The 15,214-nt window shown below is 43.0% G+C and overlaps 1 protein-coding gene across 1 annotated transcript in view; it reads right to left on the reverse strand.

Moving 5' to 3' along the window:
* Positions 1–15,214, reverse strand: part of ITGA8 (integrin subunit alpha 8) — a 194,490-nt gene that overhangs the window by 13,630 nt on the left and 165,646 nt on the right. Inside the window, exons 27-28 of the mRNA XM_002717427.5 lie at positions 13,456–13,569; positions 781–882 (exon numbers count right to left, since the gene is read on the reverse strand). Of these exons, the coding sequence (XP_002717473.2) occupies positions 781–882; positions 13,456–13,569 (216 nt within the window). The remainder of the gene's footprint in view (positions 1–780; positions 883–13,455; positions 13,570–15,214) is intronic.

A 15,214-nucleotide genomic window follows, 5' to 3' on the forward strand; every position in this document is an offset into this window, starting at 1 on the left:
AGTTCTAAGGAGCTCCCATGTGAGGCCAACTGCTAGTCTGCAAATCACATTCTGAGTAACAAGTCCCTGAGGACCAAGAGTTTAAATTGAGCATTGTAAATGCACATGGAATGGCCATGAGGTGAAGGTTGAAGTTGTGTGCATATTGGTTTTCAGAGCACACTCTTGTCCAGAGGTCTCCGATCACCTTACAGATAACTGGAGAGGCAGAGCTTTGGTGCCAGGGCCTACAGGTCCCCTCCCACTCATTCTCTCCTCTCCTCTGCATGGCCTCGCCCCCTTGCTGAGGATGACAGGGGTTGTTCTGCGACCGATACTTGGGAGTCGGTGATGTTTAACAGCCTCAGGTTTGACACCTGATGTTTCATTCATCTGAAGTGCATGATGTATTCTTTTATTTTTCCCAGATCAGAATTATGGCTCTTGCCACAGAAAGGAAACAGGACCAATAAAAGCCAGGGTCCATGGTGAACTCTCCCCAGGAGACATTCTTTCCTCCCCTCTTCACTCACCTAAAATCAGAGTCTGATTTCCCCATTGCAATCATTGCAACCTGACTTCTCTGTAGCAAAATGGCTTCATTAAAAAATGGTATTTCTGGTTCCATACGTTGGGGGGGGGGGTGGAGATACAAAAGTGAACACCCAGATCGACAGGCAGTAGGAAGTGTTCAGACTGAAATAAGAAAATGGTCCTGTGAGAGGGACGTGTGTCTCCAGGCAGTGCTGACGCTAAGCGCCGTTTCCAGTATTTGTGCCTCCATGTGGCTGAGATACTCACGGCTGTTCTTCCTTCAGGGAGTTTCGCCGGCTGATCTTTATATGGCATCTTCTGAACTTCAAAGGACACCAGGGATGCAAGAGCATAGGGGTCGTTTTTCCTCTGAAAGTAAAAACCATCATTGAAATACACCCCTTCCACAGCTGTTGCAGTGTCACTGACAGCTACCCAGTTGTTTCCAATGTTTCCCATTTCTGAGGCAAAAATGTCCTTCTCTTTTTCCTTTTGAATTTTCCCAGTTATCCATCCCCTATCCTCCTATTTCCCCAGCAACCTATTCCCCCATCCATTCATCAGTCTGTCCATCCATTCAACCAACCATTCACCGCTTTCTAGTTCTAAAGAAAACTTGTCTTATTAATAAGAGACTTGCATACAATAGATTAAAATAAAATTAGAAAATCAGACTCATCAGAAGGAGCAAGGATAGCATTATTATAATTTCTGTTAGAAAGACAACAGGAGGCGTGGTGGCTTACAAAATTCTTATCTGATAGAGGGAAATAGTTTAAAAGGGAGAGTGGCACTAAGTTATAAAGAAATTCCTCAGATTGCGTTTTATACAGAAGACCCAGAGCTGGGTTTCTCAGCCTTGGCACCATTAGCATTTGGGGTCTGTCCTGTGCACTGTGGAATGATTAGAACCCCCTCTGGACAGCCCCTTCTGCACTTGTGACAATCAAACATGTCTCTAGCCATTGCCAAATGGCCCCGGGGAGCAGAATCACCCCACTCAGAACCACTGCTCCAGAGCCACACGGTTTTTGACAAAACTTTTCAGCACTAGTCCTCATCATTTAGTTTGTTCTTGAATGAACTGAGAGGGAAATAGAAAATCTTCCACCCTACTGTTTCACTCTCCAAATTGCCACAACAGCTGGGACTGGGCCAGTCTGAAGCCAGGAGCCTGGAACTCCATCCGAATCTCCTGTATGGGTGTCAGGGACCCAAGGATTCAGGCCATCTTCTGCTGCTTTCCCTGGCACATTGGCAGGGCACTAGATCGGAAGCAGAGAGGCCAAGACTCCAAGTGCTGCTAATATAGGATGCTGGCATTGAAGGCAGCTTAACCTGCCACAAGACAACACTGACCCCTGGAAAAATTCTTTTATGCTTGTCATTGTTCTGATATTATCTTCTCTCCTGGCATTTCTATTTTAATTGAGAATTTATTTGAGAACTGTTCTTATAAAATTTGGACATCGTCGCTCATAAGATCTGATGTGCACTTGGTGATTTCAATCTAATTTCCTTTCCATGCTCACCAGTAGACACAGAGAAATTCGAGTCATGAGATTCTGTGTGTACACATCATAACGACATACACAGATGCATGTGTAGTCATGAAGAAGTTGTCTTTAGTCTCCAAGTTCAATAAAAAAAAGATAGAAAATCATATTCCTATTCTTGAAGTCACATCTTTGGGACACAGATCAGAGAGCTGCATCTCTGCAGCAGCTCTGCATGAGAGCTTTGATCTTACACGTCCTGCTTTTCTCAAAGGTCCTGGGTGCATGTGATGAGATCTGAACTTTAGAAGGTACAGCGTGGAGAAACGTGCTTCTCCGAGGGACCTTTCTTTCTCTTCTTTCCTCTACTCCTTGGCTCTTGGCTGTGCTTTGATTCCTCACATTTTCCATTCATCACCAATCTTCACCGTGGTTCCCAGTGGTTTCCAAACCACAGTCTTTGCTGAGTAGCAGACACACCTAGGATTCATCTCAGTTGATTCTCAGCTCTCCGCAATGAGCCTGTGCTTGTCATGTGTGTTCAGGAAGTTTGACGTGTCTGTGTGCCTTATTTTTCTCTATTACCTTTCTCTGCAATCAGATGATACAAAAATACAAGGCATCTATCATGAAATATAAGGTTCTTCCATGGCACCTGGAACAATGTGCCTGGGAGGGCTTCATACTGGTTGACTGACCACAAGGGTGGACAGTGAATGAATACATCTAATGGTTTGATTATTTGACAAAAAAATCTACAAAAAGTTTAATTATTTCAACTATTAAGTGCAACATTTTTCTCTCCCTTGACTAGATTAGGAAGCTCAGGAAGGTATAAGAGAAGGGAGAGAGATAAACTGAGGCCTGCAGTTCATGATAAGGGGATATCGACACACTGTCTGCTCTAGCACCTAATCCAGCCACAGCCTGGGGCCTGAGCAGATTGAGTGGTTGGCAGATAGCCCCTAAACCTCACAGCTCACAGGCAGTCTGTTCCTTGTGTTAGAGTTAGTCTCCAAAAGCAACATTTCTTCTATGCTTTTTCAGAAGAAAAAAAAAAGCTATCCTTTTCTTTAAAAAAGAAATGCTCTGGTGCTCTAAGGAATGGGAAAAGTGAGTTACTAGACTATGATCAGTTGGATTATGATCAGTTGGATTGGTGTCAAAGCTACTCTGCACGAGAAAGGCAAGGGGCATTAGACTATGCAACTACAGGCGAAGTCATAATATTAATTCCATGTTCAATGTTCAGTGCTTCCCGTTTTGCCCTTTAAAAAGCAACTATATTAGTCTTATTTTTTTTTGAAAAACCTTCCTCTTCCATATAGCAATTGACTCATGTAAACACAATCACTACCATATTGTAGTCAGCTTAAGAGTGGAAAGGCAGCTGGAGTTCGTAGCCCTTGACCATGTCCTACCCCTGCACCCACCCCGGCTGACTGCTAGTCCTCAGCAAATGCCCTGCCTCTCTGGCATCCCCACCTTTCCCACCATGGCTGCCTCTGTTCTGCACAACGATTTGCTTATGGTTAGCATACTCATAAAAATGACAGAGGTGGTGACTAATGCAGAGATGAGGCTTCTGAGTTGGTGAAACACCTGCCAGTGCCTGGCAGTCAAGGGCACTCTGTCTCTTACCTCCTGGCTGTTGAATAAGCACATGTTCATTTTATGAGCCCACGTTGTACGCTCAACATTCCCCAGAAACCAAGCCTTCTGGGGTGACAAAATCTAAACAACTAATGATAAATTTTTCCACTGGAAAGAGATTTCTATCTCAAGTACGAATCGCAGAACAGGATGATCATTTAGGATTAACCTAACTAAAATCTTGTTCTGACCAATTTGCATGTTCACCATATAGACAGAAGCCAACATACTGCAAGCAAGTCTTGTCAGCCAAGAACTGCAGACATCCTAGCCTGGCTTAGGAAAGCAGAAAATGTTTACCTCCCTCTGAATTGTGTGATAAAATTAATTTCTTACTCTTTTAAAAATTATTTTCAACTAATATATAATACTTGTACATTTTTATGGGGTACATAGATTTTTATTTTTGCCCTTTTACAATTATTTCAAAATTTTGATTAACATGTAATACTTACATGCTTTGATGGGGTACAGTGCAATATTGTTACACATACATGGCATAAACCAATCAAACCAAGCAACTAGCCTTTTTATTTCCCCATCTTTGTGTTTGGAGCTTACCAGCTCCACAATATATTCTGCAGGAGAGAGTTGAGTGAGGAGAGACAGCAATTATGTACTTTTCTCTGGCAATGTCCTCCAAGACTGAAATAAGCAGACACTAGAAATACAGAAATTTTGGTTAAGGGTGGGTAAACCTGCAATGAGTTCTGCCACTCTTTGGTATCTCTGCAAGTGACTCTTTTTCTGAGATGGCCTTCAAAATATAGATGCAAGTTGTTCTGTTTTGTCTCTAGGTGTGCTAAATATGAGCATTTAACTGTTTTAAAAGTCCCTCAATTACTGTGACTTCTTCCAGACACACTGGGTCTTCTTTAAGAGCAAATGAAGATCCAATATTCACTCTATTGATTTACTGCCAGAAAATTGTTATTCACTGAACTGAAGCATGCAGGCTAAAATAATAATTTCCCCCTTGACCGCAGTGTTGTGAGATGTGAGTCCTGCTTCACTGAAAAGTTGTTCTCCCTCATTTCAGTAGGAGGTGACGCTCTGAGTGGTGGGAGGAATGTGTAGTTATCATTTAGAATGTGTGGGCTTGGGAATACAAGACACTCCTCTCCCGACCTTTAGCTAACAAGAGCCAAAATGCAGGGGGACCCAAAGCAAATTGATGGAATGCAAATAGTTGAGGCTTCCTTCTGGCTCTTCAGGAAGGCTGTGTAGTTAGGAAAACTGGCATTCTAGGGAGGCCTAGGCTATATATGAATATAGAAATTTAATTTGAAAAGTCCAGGCACAATTTTCAAATGTATAACTTTTTTAAGATATTAAAATGACAAAAATTTTTGTTGTTCAGTCTTTGACGAAACTATAATGCTAATAAATGCATGCAAACTAAATAACAAAACATTAAAAGATTAAGGTAGTTATTGGGGAGACTGAAAATTGGATTCTCATTCCCACACAATTAAAGTAAGTTTTTCCTTAGCCCATTTTTTTTTTTTTTTTTGACAGGCAGAGTGGACAGTGAGAGAGAGAGACAGAGAGAAAGGTCTTCCTTTTGCCATTGGTTCACCCTCCAATGGCCGCCGTGGCTGGTGCACTGCGGCCGGCGCACCACGTTGATCCAAAGGCAGGAGCCAGGTGCTTCTCCTGGTCTCCCATGGGGTGCAGGGCCCAAGCACTTGGGCCATCCTCCACTGCACTCCCTGGCTACAGCAGAGAGCTGGCCTGGAAGAGGGGCAACCGGGACAGAATCCGGTGCCCCGACCGGGACTAGATCCCGGTGTGCTGGCGCCGCAATAGCCCATTTGTTTTTTAAAAATCTGAACGTGGGGCCGGCGCCGCAGCTCACTAGGCTGATCCTCCACCTTGCGGCCCTGGCACACCGGGTTCTAGTCCCTGTCGGGGCGCCAGATTCTGTCCCAGTTGCCCCTCTTCCAGGCCAACTCTCTGCTGTGGCCAGGGAGTGCAGTGGAGGATGGCCCAAGTCCTTGGGCCCTGCACCCCATGGGAGACCAGGATAAGTACCTGGCTCCTGCCATTGGATTGGCGCGGTGCGCCAGCCGCAGCACACCGGCCGTGGAGGCCATTGGAGGGTGAACCAACGGCGAAGGAAGACCTTTCTCTCTGTCTCTCTCTCTGAATGTCCACTCTGCCTGTCAAAAAATAAATAAATAAATAAATAAATAAATCTGAATGTGGCAAATTTCATGAAAGCCTTCAGGAAACCATCTAAAATTTTTATGTAATTTTTTAAAGCTTTCCTTAGAAGTCAAGAGAATGAACAGACTATAAAGTAAATTACACTCACATAAGTATCTGTGTGGAGCATTACTGGAAGACAAATTATGCTCATTTGTAGGATAGTTTGCAAGGCCTCTTTGCAACACACTCTCTGGAGTGCATTCTGGCTTCTTCTGTGTATGTCAATTACAAAACAATAATCTGCCCCTTATGTCCTCCAACTGGGAAGGGATTTGAAGTTAGCTTTGATCAATGAACTCGTCACAAGTGAGGTAACAGGGTTATGACTGGATGCCACCGAAGGTCCTATGACTCTGCTTCAACAGAAGAAAGAAAAGAAACCAAAACGCCATCCCTTTGAAGCTGTGCCCTGGTTGTATCTAAGGCGTGTGGCTGTGGGTTGTAGGCAACATTCCTTTTAATCAGCATGTCCCCTCCACTAGGTCTAAATACAGTGTGCCAGCTTTGAGGAGATGTGTCTGGCATTGCTCAGACTTCTGAAGCCATCTCACTTTTGGAAGAGACTGGAAGCAATGCTAGGAAGACCTACTAGTGGTAGTCACCAACTTGAGCCTCTGGATATCTCTGTCCTCTGATCCTGAACCATCTGCCTCATTGGACTGAAAAGAATTGGATTTGGGTGTGGCTCAGCGGGGAGCAGCAGCCCAAGTTTTTGCAACCTTGAAACACTCAATTTCTCTTCTAAGTTTGGAAACCTTGCTGTTATCTCAATCTGGAGGAATACAGTTGGAGAGAGGTGGGGAAACCTGTTCAGAACTGCTCCTCTCATCCTGAAATGCACAAAGTCATTGCTAACCTCATTAAGCTAGAAAGCCTGTGGTTTGAGAGCAGGATGAGGTGGCAAGGATGCAGGAGAAAAGCCCGATTTCACAACAAACGGCAGCCACAGCTCCTGACTGAAGACTCTTTCTGGAAATGAGCTGGTGGCGCACAAGTGTTAGAAGCAGAGCAGCCCCGGATCCAGCTGTGTTTTGCCAAGCTGGCAATGCCAGCGTCTCCAGGCATCACAAGTTGCCTCTTGCATATCTTCTCCAGCATCGTAACTTACACTTCCAGAATATCTGCTTCTTTTAGGTCAAGAGGGATAATTTGCAATTTTGTTTGTTGGTTAGTTTGGCTGGTTTCACTCCGAATACATAAGACGTGTGAACCAGCTCAGCCTAGCATTTGGTCTTAGCTGTTTCATCCATTGCAACTGTCATGAGCAGTGGCAGGGGCCAGTTGCTGCACAGGACGGGCAGAAGATACAAGACAAAACATTCTTCCTGCCCATAAGAAGCCCATGCATGCATGTGAGGGATGCTTTCTCCTTTCTTCTCCAAAAGCAAAAACAAAAAAACTCCTAGCATAACCCCACAAGTTTCTTTGTCTTTTTTCTTTTTCATTGCCTATAGCAGAATTTCAGTGGGTTAAATATCTAGCAGTTCTGAATCCAAAAGTTTACTTGGATGGTACATGCTAATATCTGAGTTTTGAAATAAAGCCAATGCATTTTGCCCCTTGGTCTGAAAAGCACATCACTGTGCCTGTCTTTGCTGACTAGTCAGAGAGCGGAGGCTGTTGTGTTTATTCAAATCTGTAATATTATAGTTAGTGTAAAGTGGATTCTTGATAAAGGTTTGGCCTTTTGAGGTGGCAAATGACATTGTCACAAGGCAAATGGAGGCGTCTTAACTTTCTGAAGGGATATAATGAAAGTCAGGAAGCTAACATAAAACACAATCTAGGTCTATATTCATAGATATGAAAATCAACTATACCATCTCATCCTGCAATTTTGAAGGGGAATAAACTTCCCTCAAGTTATAAAACATGGCGTCAAATAGAACTTTCTTGAATGATGGAAATGCTCTTTGTACAGTCTCATGGAGTGGCCATGAGCTGTGAAGTGTGATTAATGGAGATGAGGAAATGAACTTCTAATTTTCTTTACATTTAAATACTTTAGCCACATCCAGATAATACTACTCTACTGGGCAATATAACCCAAGAATTATGAAATGTTCTTACTGGATTCTGAAATAGCATGTCATGTAGCTTATACGTGCTTGAAGAGTTGTAAAGGTTTAATATATAATATTTTAGAATATCTTTATAGTATAATAACCTGTAATATAGTTTACAGTCTAGCAATGTCTACTATAGTGATTATGATATAAAATCTACAGTAGGCAGTTGTCATATGGTAATCTCTCCTCCAGCAATATAGCATTGTAGTATACATAGGACAAACACTCAAAGATTGTCTATGTGACCGTAGGGAGACCATTTAACCTCTGTGTCTTAGTTTGCTCCTCTCTAAAAATGCAGTTTATAATAACAGTACATATCTCATGGAGCTGCTATATGAATTACATGAATAGTTCATATATAAGCATTTACCATGCTGCTTAAGTACACAGTAATTTCTCAATACAAACCTGGCTATTTGTAGAGAGACAGGCGTCTTTAGAAAGGTTGGCTGACTTGCTTAAGTTTAGAGAACCATTTAGACATAGTCTGTTTTGAGTCAACCAAAGTGTCAACACAGTACAAAAGAAGGCTATTAATAAAGCATTCTGGGTTATTGCTAAGTTTAGCTAAGCAGAACAAACATCATAAATAACCCATTAGGAGAGGATCCATGTGAATTGCTCATAGAATCTGCAAATTTTTAGATACAAAAGGAGAACTCAGTCCATCTTCTTCATTTCACAGATGAAGAAATTGAAAGTTAGGTGCCTTGAACACAGACAGCCAGGAGTGGAACAAAGCTCCTGCTTCCTGACTTGGTAGTCAACAAAGACAGAGACTACAGATTCTAATGTAAGTCACATCGTCACTCCCAGAACTTCATTTTACTGTGAGTCTGTAGTTTTTTACATGCCACTTTCCTAACAGGCAGCTTCACATGTGAATGGGTGGATATAAAATCCAAAAACATTCTCACCCATATGTTCACAAATAAACGTTTGCCAATATTTACCAGAACTTCTGAAGCTTCTACACTCACTTGGTTCTGGTTCAAAATTTTGCCCAAGATTAGTGATGATGTGTCTGAGAATAGATGAAAAAAGTAAGTAGTGAACAGAAAGAAAACGGAGTCATAACATAAACATCTGAAACTCAGGGTACTTCCCCAGATATTACTAAGGAGAGTGAAGTGTTTTAAGAAGCATATCTATTAGATTAAAAAAATACACAACAATACTGTGGCAAAATGGAATAGAGTGGGCATGCAATGTTGATTTTAGTGGGTTGAAATCATGTCCTGCCCAACTCCATGTCTCTGCAGAATTTTAGAATCTGACCTTATTTGGAATAAGAGTCTTTGCAGGTGTAATTAAGGTAGGGTTTGAGATGAGTTTATACTGTGAATAGATTATGCTCTGACCTCAATGAAAGTGCCCTTCAAAGAGACAGGAAAGGATAAGACACAAGGACATAGATCAGAAAGAGGGAGGAGAGACAGAAGTATGGAAAAACCAGTGAATGCCAAGGATTACAAGCAAATACAGGAAGGTAAGAGGCAGGTGTGGGATGGTCTCTCCCTTCAAATCTCCAGAAGGAACCAACACCTTGGTTTTGGACTTTTGGCCTTTGGAATTGTGAGAGAATAAATTTCTGTCTTTTTAAGACAATCAGTTTGTGATAGTTTATGACATTGGCCTTAGGAAACTATAATTTATTGATTATAATATACTTTCTTGCTAGTTTTAATCCAACCAGAGAAAAATGGGATTTATAGTGTTTGCTTTGAGATAAACTTCCTCTAAAAGAGGGAAATCAAATAATTGGTTAGTGCATCTGTGGTTAGTGCATCATGGCCCCCGCCTGGTGATTCCTGCCTCCAGGTACACACACCCTTGTGTGGGCTGCTCCCATACAGGGCTGAGGTGCATAAGCAATAGGAAACTGGAAATGGCAGAACGTGACTTCCAAGGTCACAGTTGCCACTTTGCTCTCTCCTGGCTTGCCTGCTTGGAGGAAGCTAGTGGCTGTGTGAGGACACCAAGCCTCGCCATGGAGAGGGCCACACAGGCCTGCTGACAGCAAGTACCGCACTCCCCTTTGTGAGGTGTTCTGCAGACCCACCGCCCTCTCAACTGTAACCCCAGGAGAGATGTGAACCAGAACCCCCAGCCAAGCTACAGCCCGATTCCTCATTCTCAGAGTGATGGGATGAATGCATGTTGCTCTAAGCTGCTAGGTTGCAGAGAAATTTGCTACACAGCAGGAGGTAACAGAATCAGAACTGTAGGACTGTGAAGAACTCTTGGTTTCCTCTCCCGAAACTATCTAAGCAAAAAACAATGGAGTCATTCTTGATTCTTCCCTTTCCCTCAGTTTCTCACAATAGATTCAACATAGGTTTGCCCTTCAAAATAAATGCTGACTCAGCTCATCTCCCTTACTCCACTGTCCCACCCCAGTTTTTTTTTTTTTTTTTTTTTTTTTGGACAGGCAGAGTGGACAGTGAGAGAGAGAGACAGAGAGAAAGGTCTTCCTTTGCGTTGGTTCACCCTCCAATGGCCGCCGCAGCCGGCGCGCTGCAACCAGCGCACCGTGCCGATCCGATGGCAGGAGCCAGGTACTTCTCCTGGTCTCCCATGGGGTGCAGGGCCCAAGCACTTGGGCCATCCTCCACTGCACTCCCTGGCCACAGCAGAGAGCTGGCCTGGAAGAGGGGCAACCGGGACAGAATCCGGCGCCCTGACTGGGACTAGAACCCGGTGTGCCGGCGCCGCAAGGTGGAGGATTAGCCTAGTGAGCCGCGGCGCCGGCTTCCACCCCAGTTTAATCCACCATTATATCCTTTGGGACTACTGCACAAATTTCCCAGCCATCTCGGTGCTCGCAGTACCACCCTGTAACAGCTGTTTTATTGAACATGTAGATGTCACCATTTGTTACACACGATGAGAACATCTGCATGCCTACGGCTGCCTAAAGTGACACCCTCCGTGCTCCTCCCTGACTGGGAACACCCCAAGAGGCTACTTACTGCCCCGCTAAATGTTCTGCTTTGATTTCATTTGTCTCTATAAAGTTTTGCCTGCTTTTGAATTTTATGTGATTCAATCATCTTTACTTGCCCTTTGAAATCAGCATTATGTTCCTGAGACTCATCTATGTTAATGCATATCTAATTCTTTCCTTTTTATTTCTGGATAGCATTCTCTTGTGAGCCTACGCATCAGTTTATTTATTCACATGTCTTTGTAGACTAATTTCCTCAGTGGCTGTCCATGGCACTTAGACTAAAATCCAGACTCCTTGCCGTGGTGTATAATTCCTTGGTATTCCTCCGCCACCTCTGTGGCGACACAGGCTGGTCTTCATTGTTCTTTTGAGCATGTCAAAAGTGTGTGGCCTCAGAGGCTTGGCACTGCTGCTTGTTCTGTCTGGGACTCTGCCCGTGGGGCTTCCCATGATGTGGAGCTCAGCTCCAGGTCACCTCCCTGCCTACAGAAGCAGCCCACTTCCCGACTGCTTATCCCACTACCCTGACTCACTTTCTTCCAGGTACTCATCTCTGTTTCAACAGATCTTCCGCATCTGTTTATCTGCTCATTTTCTGACCCCTCTGCTGAGACTGTGGCTCTGTAAAGGAGCTCTGTGTCTGCTTTACTCATGCTGACTCACCTGTAACCAGAAGCACAGAGCAGGTGACCCATAAATATCTGAGTGAATAAACGAATCAATAATTGGATAAAAAAAAAAAAGCAAAAAGGATCAAATAAATTGGGTGCTTATTCTTAAGTCAATGGCTCAAAACTGGGGACAGTTTGACCCCAATGGGATATTAACAATATTTGGAGACATTTTTGGTTGTCACAACTGGGATAGGGCTGCTGCTGGCGTCCACTGAGGAGAGGACAGGCTACTACTAAACATTCCATAATGCACATGATGACTTCTGACCAAGAACTCTGTAGGCTAAAATGTTAGTGCTGCTGGGGTTAAAAAAAAAAAAACCTACAGAACAATCTTTTCTTCAATTTTCCTTGTGTTTATTTTAGAAACAAAATTAAGTGAGATTATAGAAGTATTTTTAATCAAGAAAACATGAAAATCTAGAGATGCAAATTTATATATTTATAGCAGCCACACTTAAAAAGATTTTACCATTTGGTTTTTATGGCACAATGAAGCAAATGCATTTTCTAGTTGACATATGCACAGACATGGTAGAAGTTTAAATTTAGTCTTTCCAAAAAAATCCTCCACACATAATAAGGCTACAATAATGGTAATGCCTAAAGAAATGTTCTTTTCAAAATGAAATTTTCATTTTCTTAGTACAAGAGATTTTCAACTTTTAAGATGCTGCACACAATGAATGATCGAATTATCCACAGGGTGGGATGCCACAGGACAGATGAGGCAAAGCACTCAGCACTATATGAATCATACTGAGAGGCAGTCCTCATTGAAGCACTGGTGGCAGAACCACTTGACAGGAGGAACTTTCTAGAACAATTTCTCATTTCCCTTCCAAACTGATTTCTATTTTTACTTTTCTGAACACATGGTTTGAATTGCTTTCCCACTGACTAATAGTTAACTAAGGAATTACTCCATGCCTGGCACTGAATGTACAGCAGTGAGCTAAACATGTTTGACTCAGATCCTGGGGACTTCAGATATCTAAATTGTCCTCACCTGCCGGGAAAGTTGATCAACTGATCTTGGCTCAACTTCCCTACAGAAATTTACTTTAAAATATTTAAAGCTGTGGCTGGTGCTGTGGTGTAGTGGGTAAAGTCGCTGCCTGCAGTGCTGGCATCCCACATGGGCGCCAGTTCAAGTCCCACCTCCTCCACTTCTGATCCAGCTCTCTGCTGTGGCCTGGGAAAGCAGTGGAAGATGCTCCAAGTCCTTGGGCTCCTTGAGAGACCTGGAAGAAGCTCCTGGCTTTGGATGGGCACAGTTCCAGCTGTTGCAGCCATCTGGGGGAGTGAACCAGCAGATGAAAACCTCCCCCCCCCCTCTGCCTCTGCCTCTCTTTAACTCTGACTTTCAAGTAAATAAATAAATATTTTTAAAAATTTTTAAAGCTTTTTAATTTAAAAAATGAAAAATATTAAATTTATTTGAGATACAAAAAGAGAGAGGGATAGTGAAAGAATTTTTAACTGCTGGTTCACTCCTCAAATGTCTTCAACAGCTCCCAGCTGGGGCCAAAACTGGGAGCCAGGATTATAATCAGGTCTCCCACGTGGGTGGCAGGAACCAAAGTACTGGAGCCTTCACTGTTGACTCCCAGTCTGCACTGGTAAGAAGCTCAAGTCAGGAGCCAGAGCCAGGCAATGAACCCACGCATTCTGATAGGGGGCACAGGTGTCTTAACCTGGGTCTTCATCACTAGGCTGAACACTCACACCAACATTTAACTTTACAAAAGATTAAAAATTGTGTAACTTAAATTTAAAAAATAATAAAGTAAAAATAAGATCCTTTAGGAAAAAAAGAAACTTCCTGATGAGCTGTTAAGACGTGCCCTGTGAGTGGCGCGTGGGAGTTCTGTGTGCTTTATTACCTGGAGGAACGTCTGAGCCCATAATCGTGATCGCACCTTCAGGACTGCACTTTCTCCCCCTTCCAGTCGTCCTACCGCACAGGAGATCTGCAAACACTCAATATTTGTGCAGTTCTGCAAAAAACAACAGCGGTGGCAACAGCACATCAGTGACTTTGAATTGTGGTAGAGAATCAACACTAAAATCTACTTACTTACATTCTATTTCCCCAGGAATTACTGCCTTATCAACAAATTACGGAGAACAAATACACTGAAGTAATCAAGAGAAAGTATAGTTCAGTGGTAATCATGCATCAGCTTTGGGGTAATATAGAGATAAAGTAGAACATAAAGAACAGCTTACAATGTAAGCGCTTTCCTAAGAACCCGAAACCATCTTCCTGCAGCAGTAAATGAAAGGTTCTGTTTCACTTTCTCAGAACTCTGGGAGATTCCTAAAGACATTCACGATACCTGATGCCAAATAGAGCAGTCTGGAAAGGGCTGCAGAGGAAGGGTCCTAAACCTATTATCGCAAAGACCCAATGTCATTGACCTGCTGATACACACTTGTCCAAAGCTTTCTTCTCTTTGTCCAAATTACGACCTGATTGCCAAACAGGTCCTTCCTTGAGTTCCAGTCGTGAGTCTGTAGGGTTTTTAAGCCAGTCTGTAGGGTTTCCCAGATTATAATGGATAACCTTTAATATGTGATTCCATGGTCCTAGAAAAGTTGGTGACATTCTGCCTGTCAAACTGTATTTTCCAGTTGGATCGCAGTTTGGAATGAAGTAACACCTTACAAAGCATTTTCTGTGTGCCATACACAAAACACTTCTCCAAGTGTACTCCCCTCACTGATCTGAGTTTATCTTGTGGACCATGCCTACTCATTTTTCATGTCTCAGTTTCCAGACACTGGATATACGTGCTCCGTAAAAGCCAGTTTCCTGGCTACTATGTGATGTAGTTGGTTGAGGCAGTTCACTTCAATGAATAACCCAAGCTACAAAATAACCTGAAGAACACATTACCATGGGGACTTTTTTCTAGAACCTCGGAATTCTCTAAAGACAAAGTGATTGCTAATAAATATCTGCTAAATTCCTGTAAGACTAGATTTCTCTGTGACATTTCCAAATACAGGTGACTGGGCTATTCTGGATAACTAGAGTTGGGTACTGAGGTGCCTGTTAAGACTGTGAATATAAAGTAAATTCAAAGTGTGTTATTACAAACATGAAAGGAAAAAATGAAAGGGGGTAGGGGGAGAGCTGGAAGTGTAGTTATCTTTTTAGAATTCTATGAAATACATGATATCTGTTCTCTTTATATGAATAAAAAATAAAAAGAATTCTCAAAGCTATGCAGTTCCTGGCACTTGTGAGGAGTGTTATGTTTGCCTGTGTTTCATGAATGACACTGCACACTGACACTGGAAATCCCATCTTCCTGAGGCCAACGGGGGGAGCTGGGAAACAGCTAACCTCCTGGTAGTCGGCTCTGCTGGCAGATTCTGGAGCAGGTGATGCATGGACTGAGGTTTGAAGACTGAGCGTTGTCAGCCAGGATGGCCTGACTGGCACAGTTCTCCTGTACAACGCCCTTTCCTGAGGGTGTCCTCAGGGGAGGGGAGGGCAGGGTATGAGGAGGTGGGATAGACAGATGGAAATCAGACAGGAAAGAGAGAAAGTCTAGGGAGAGAAGAATCTTCCCATTTGTGCTAAGCAGCCGAGAGTTTTTTTCAGAAGTCACCAGGGGGCCTGGTGACTAAATC

The sequence above is a fragment of the Oryctolagus cuniculus genome, chromosome 13 (assembly GCF_964237555.1).
Source record: "Oryctolagus cuniculus chromosome 13, mOryCun1.1, whole genome shotgun sequence".
Taxonomy (NCBI): Eukaryota; Metazoa; Chordata; class Mammalia; order Lagomorpha; family Leporidae; genus Oryctolagus; species Oryctolagus cuniculus.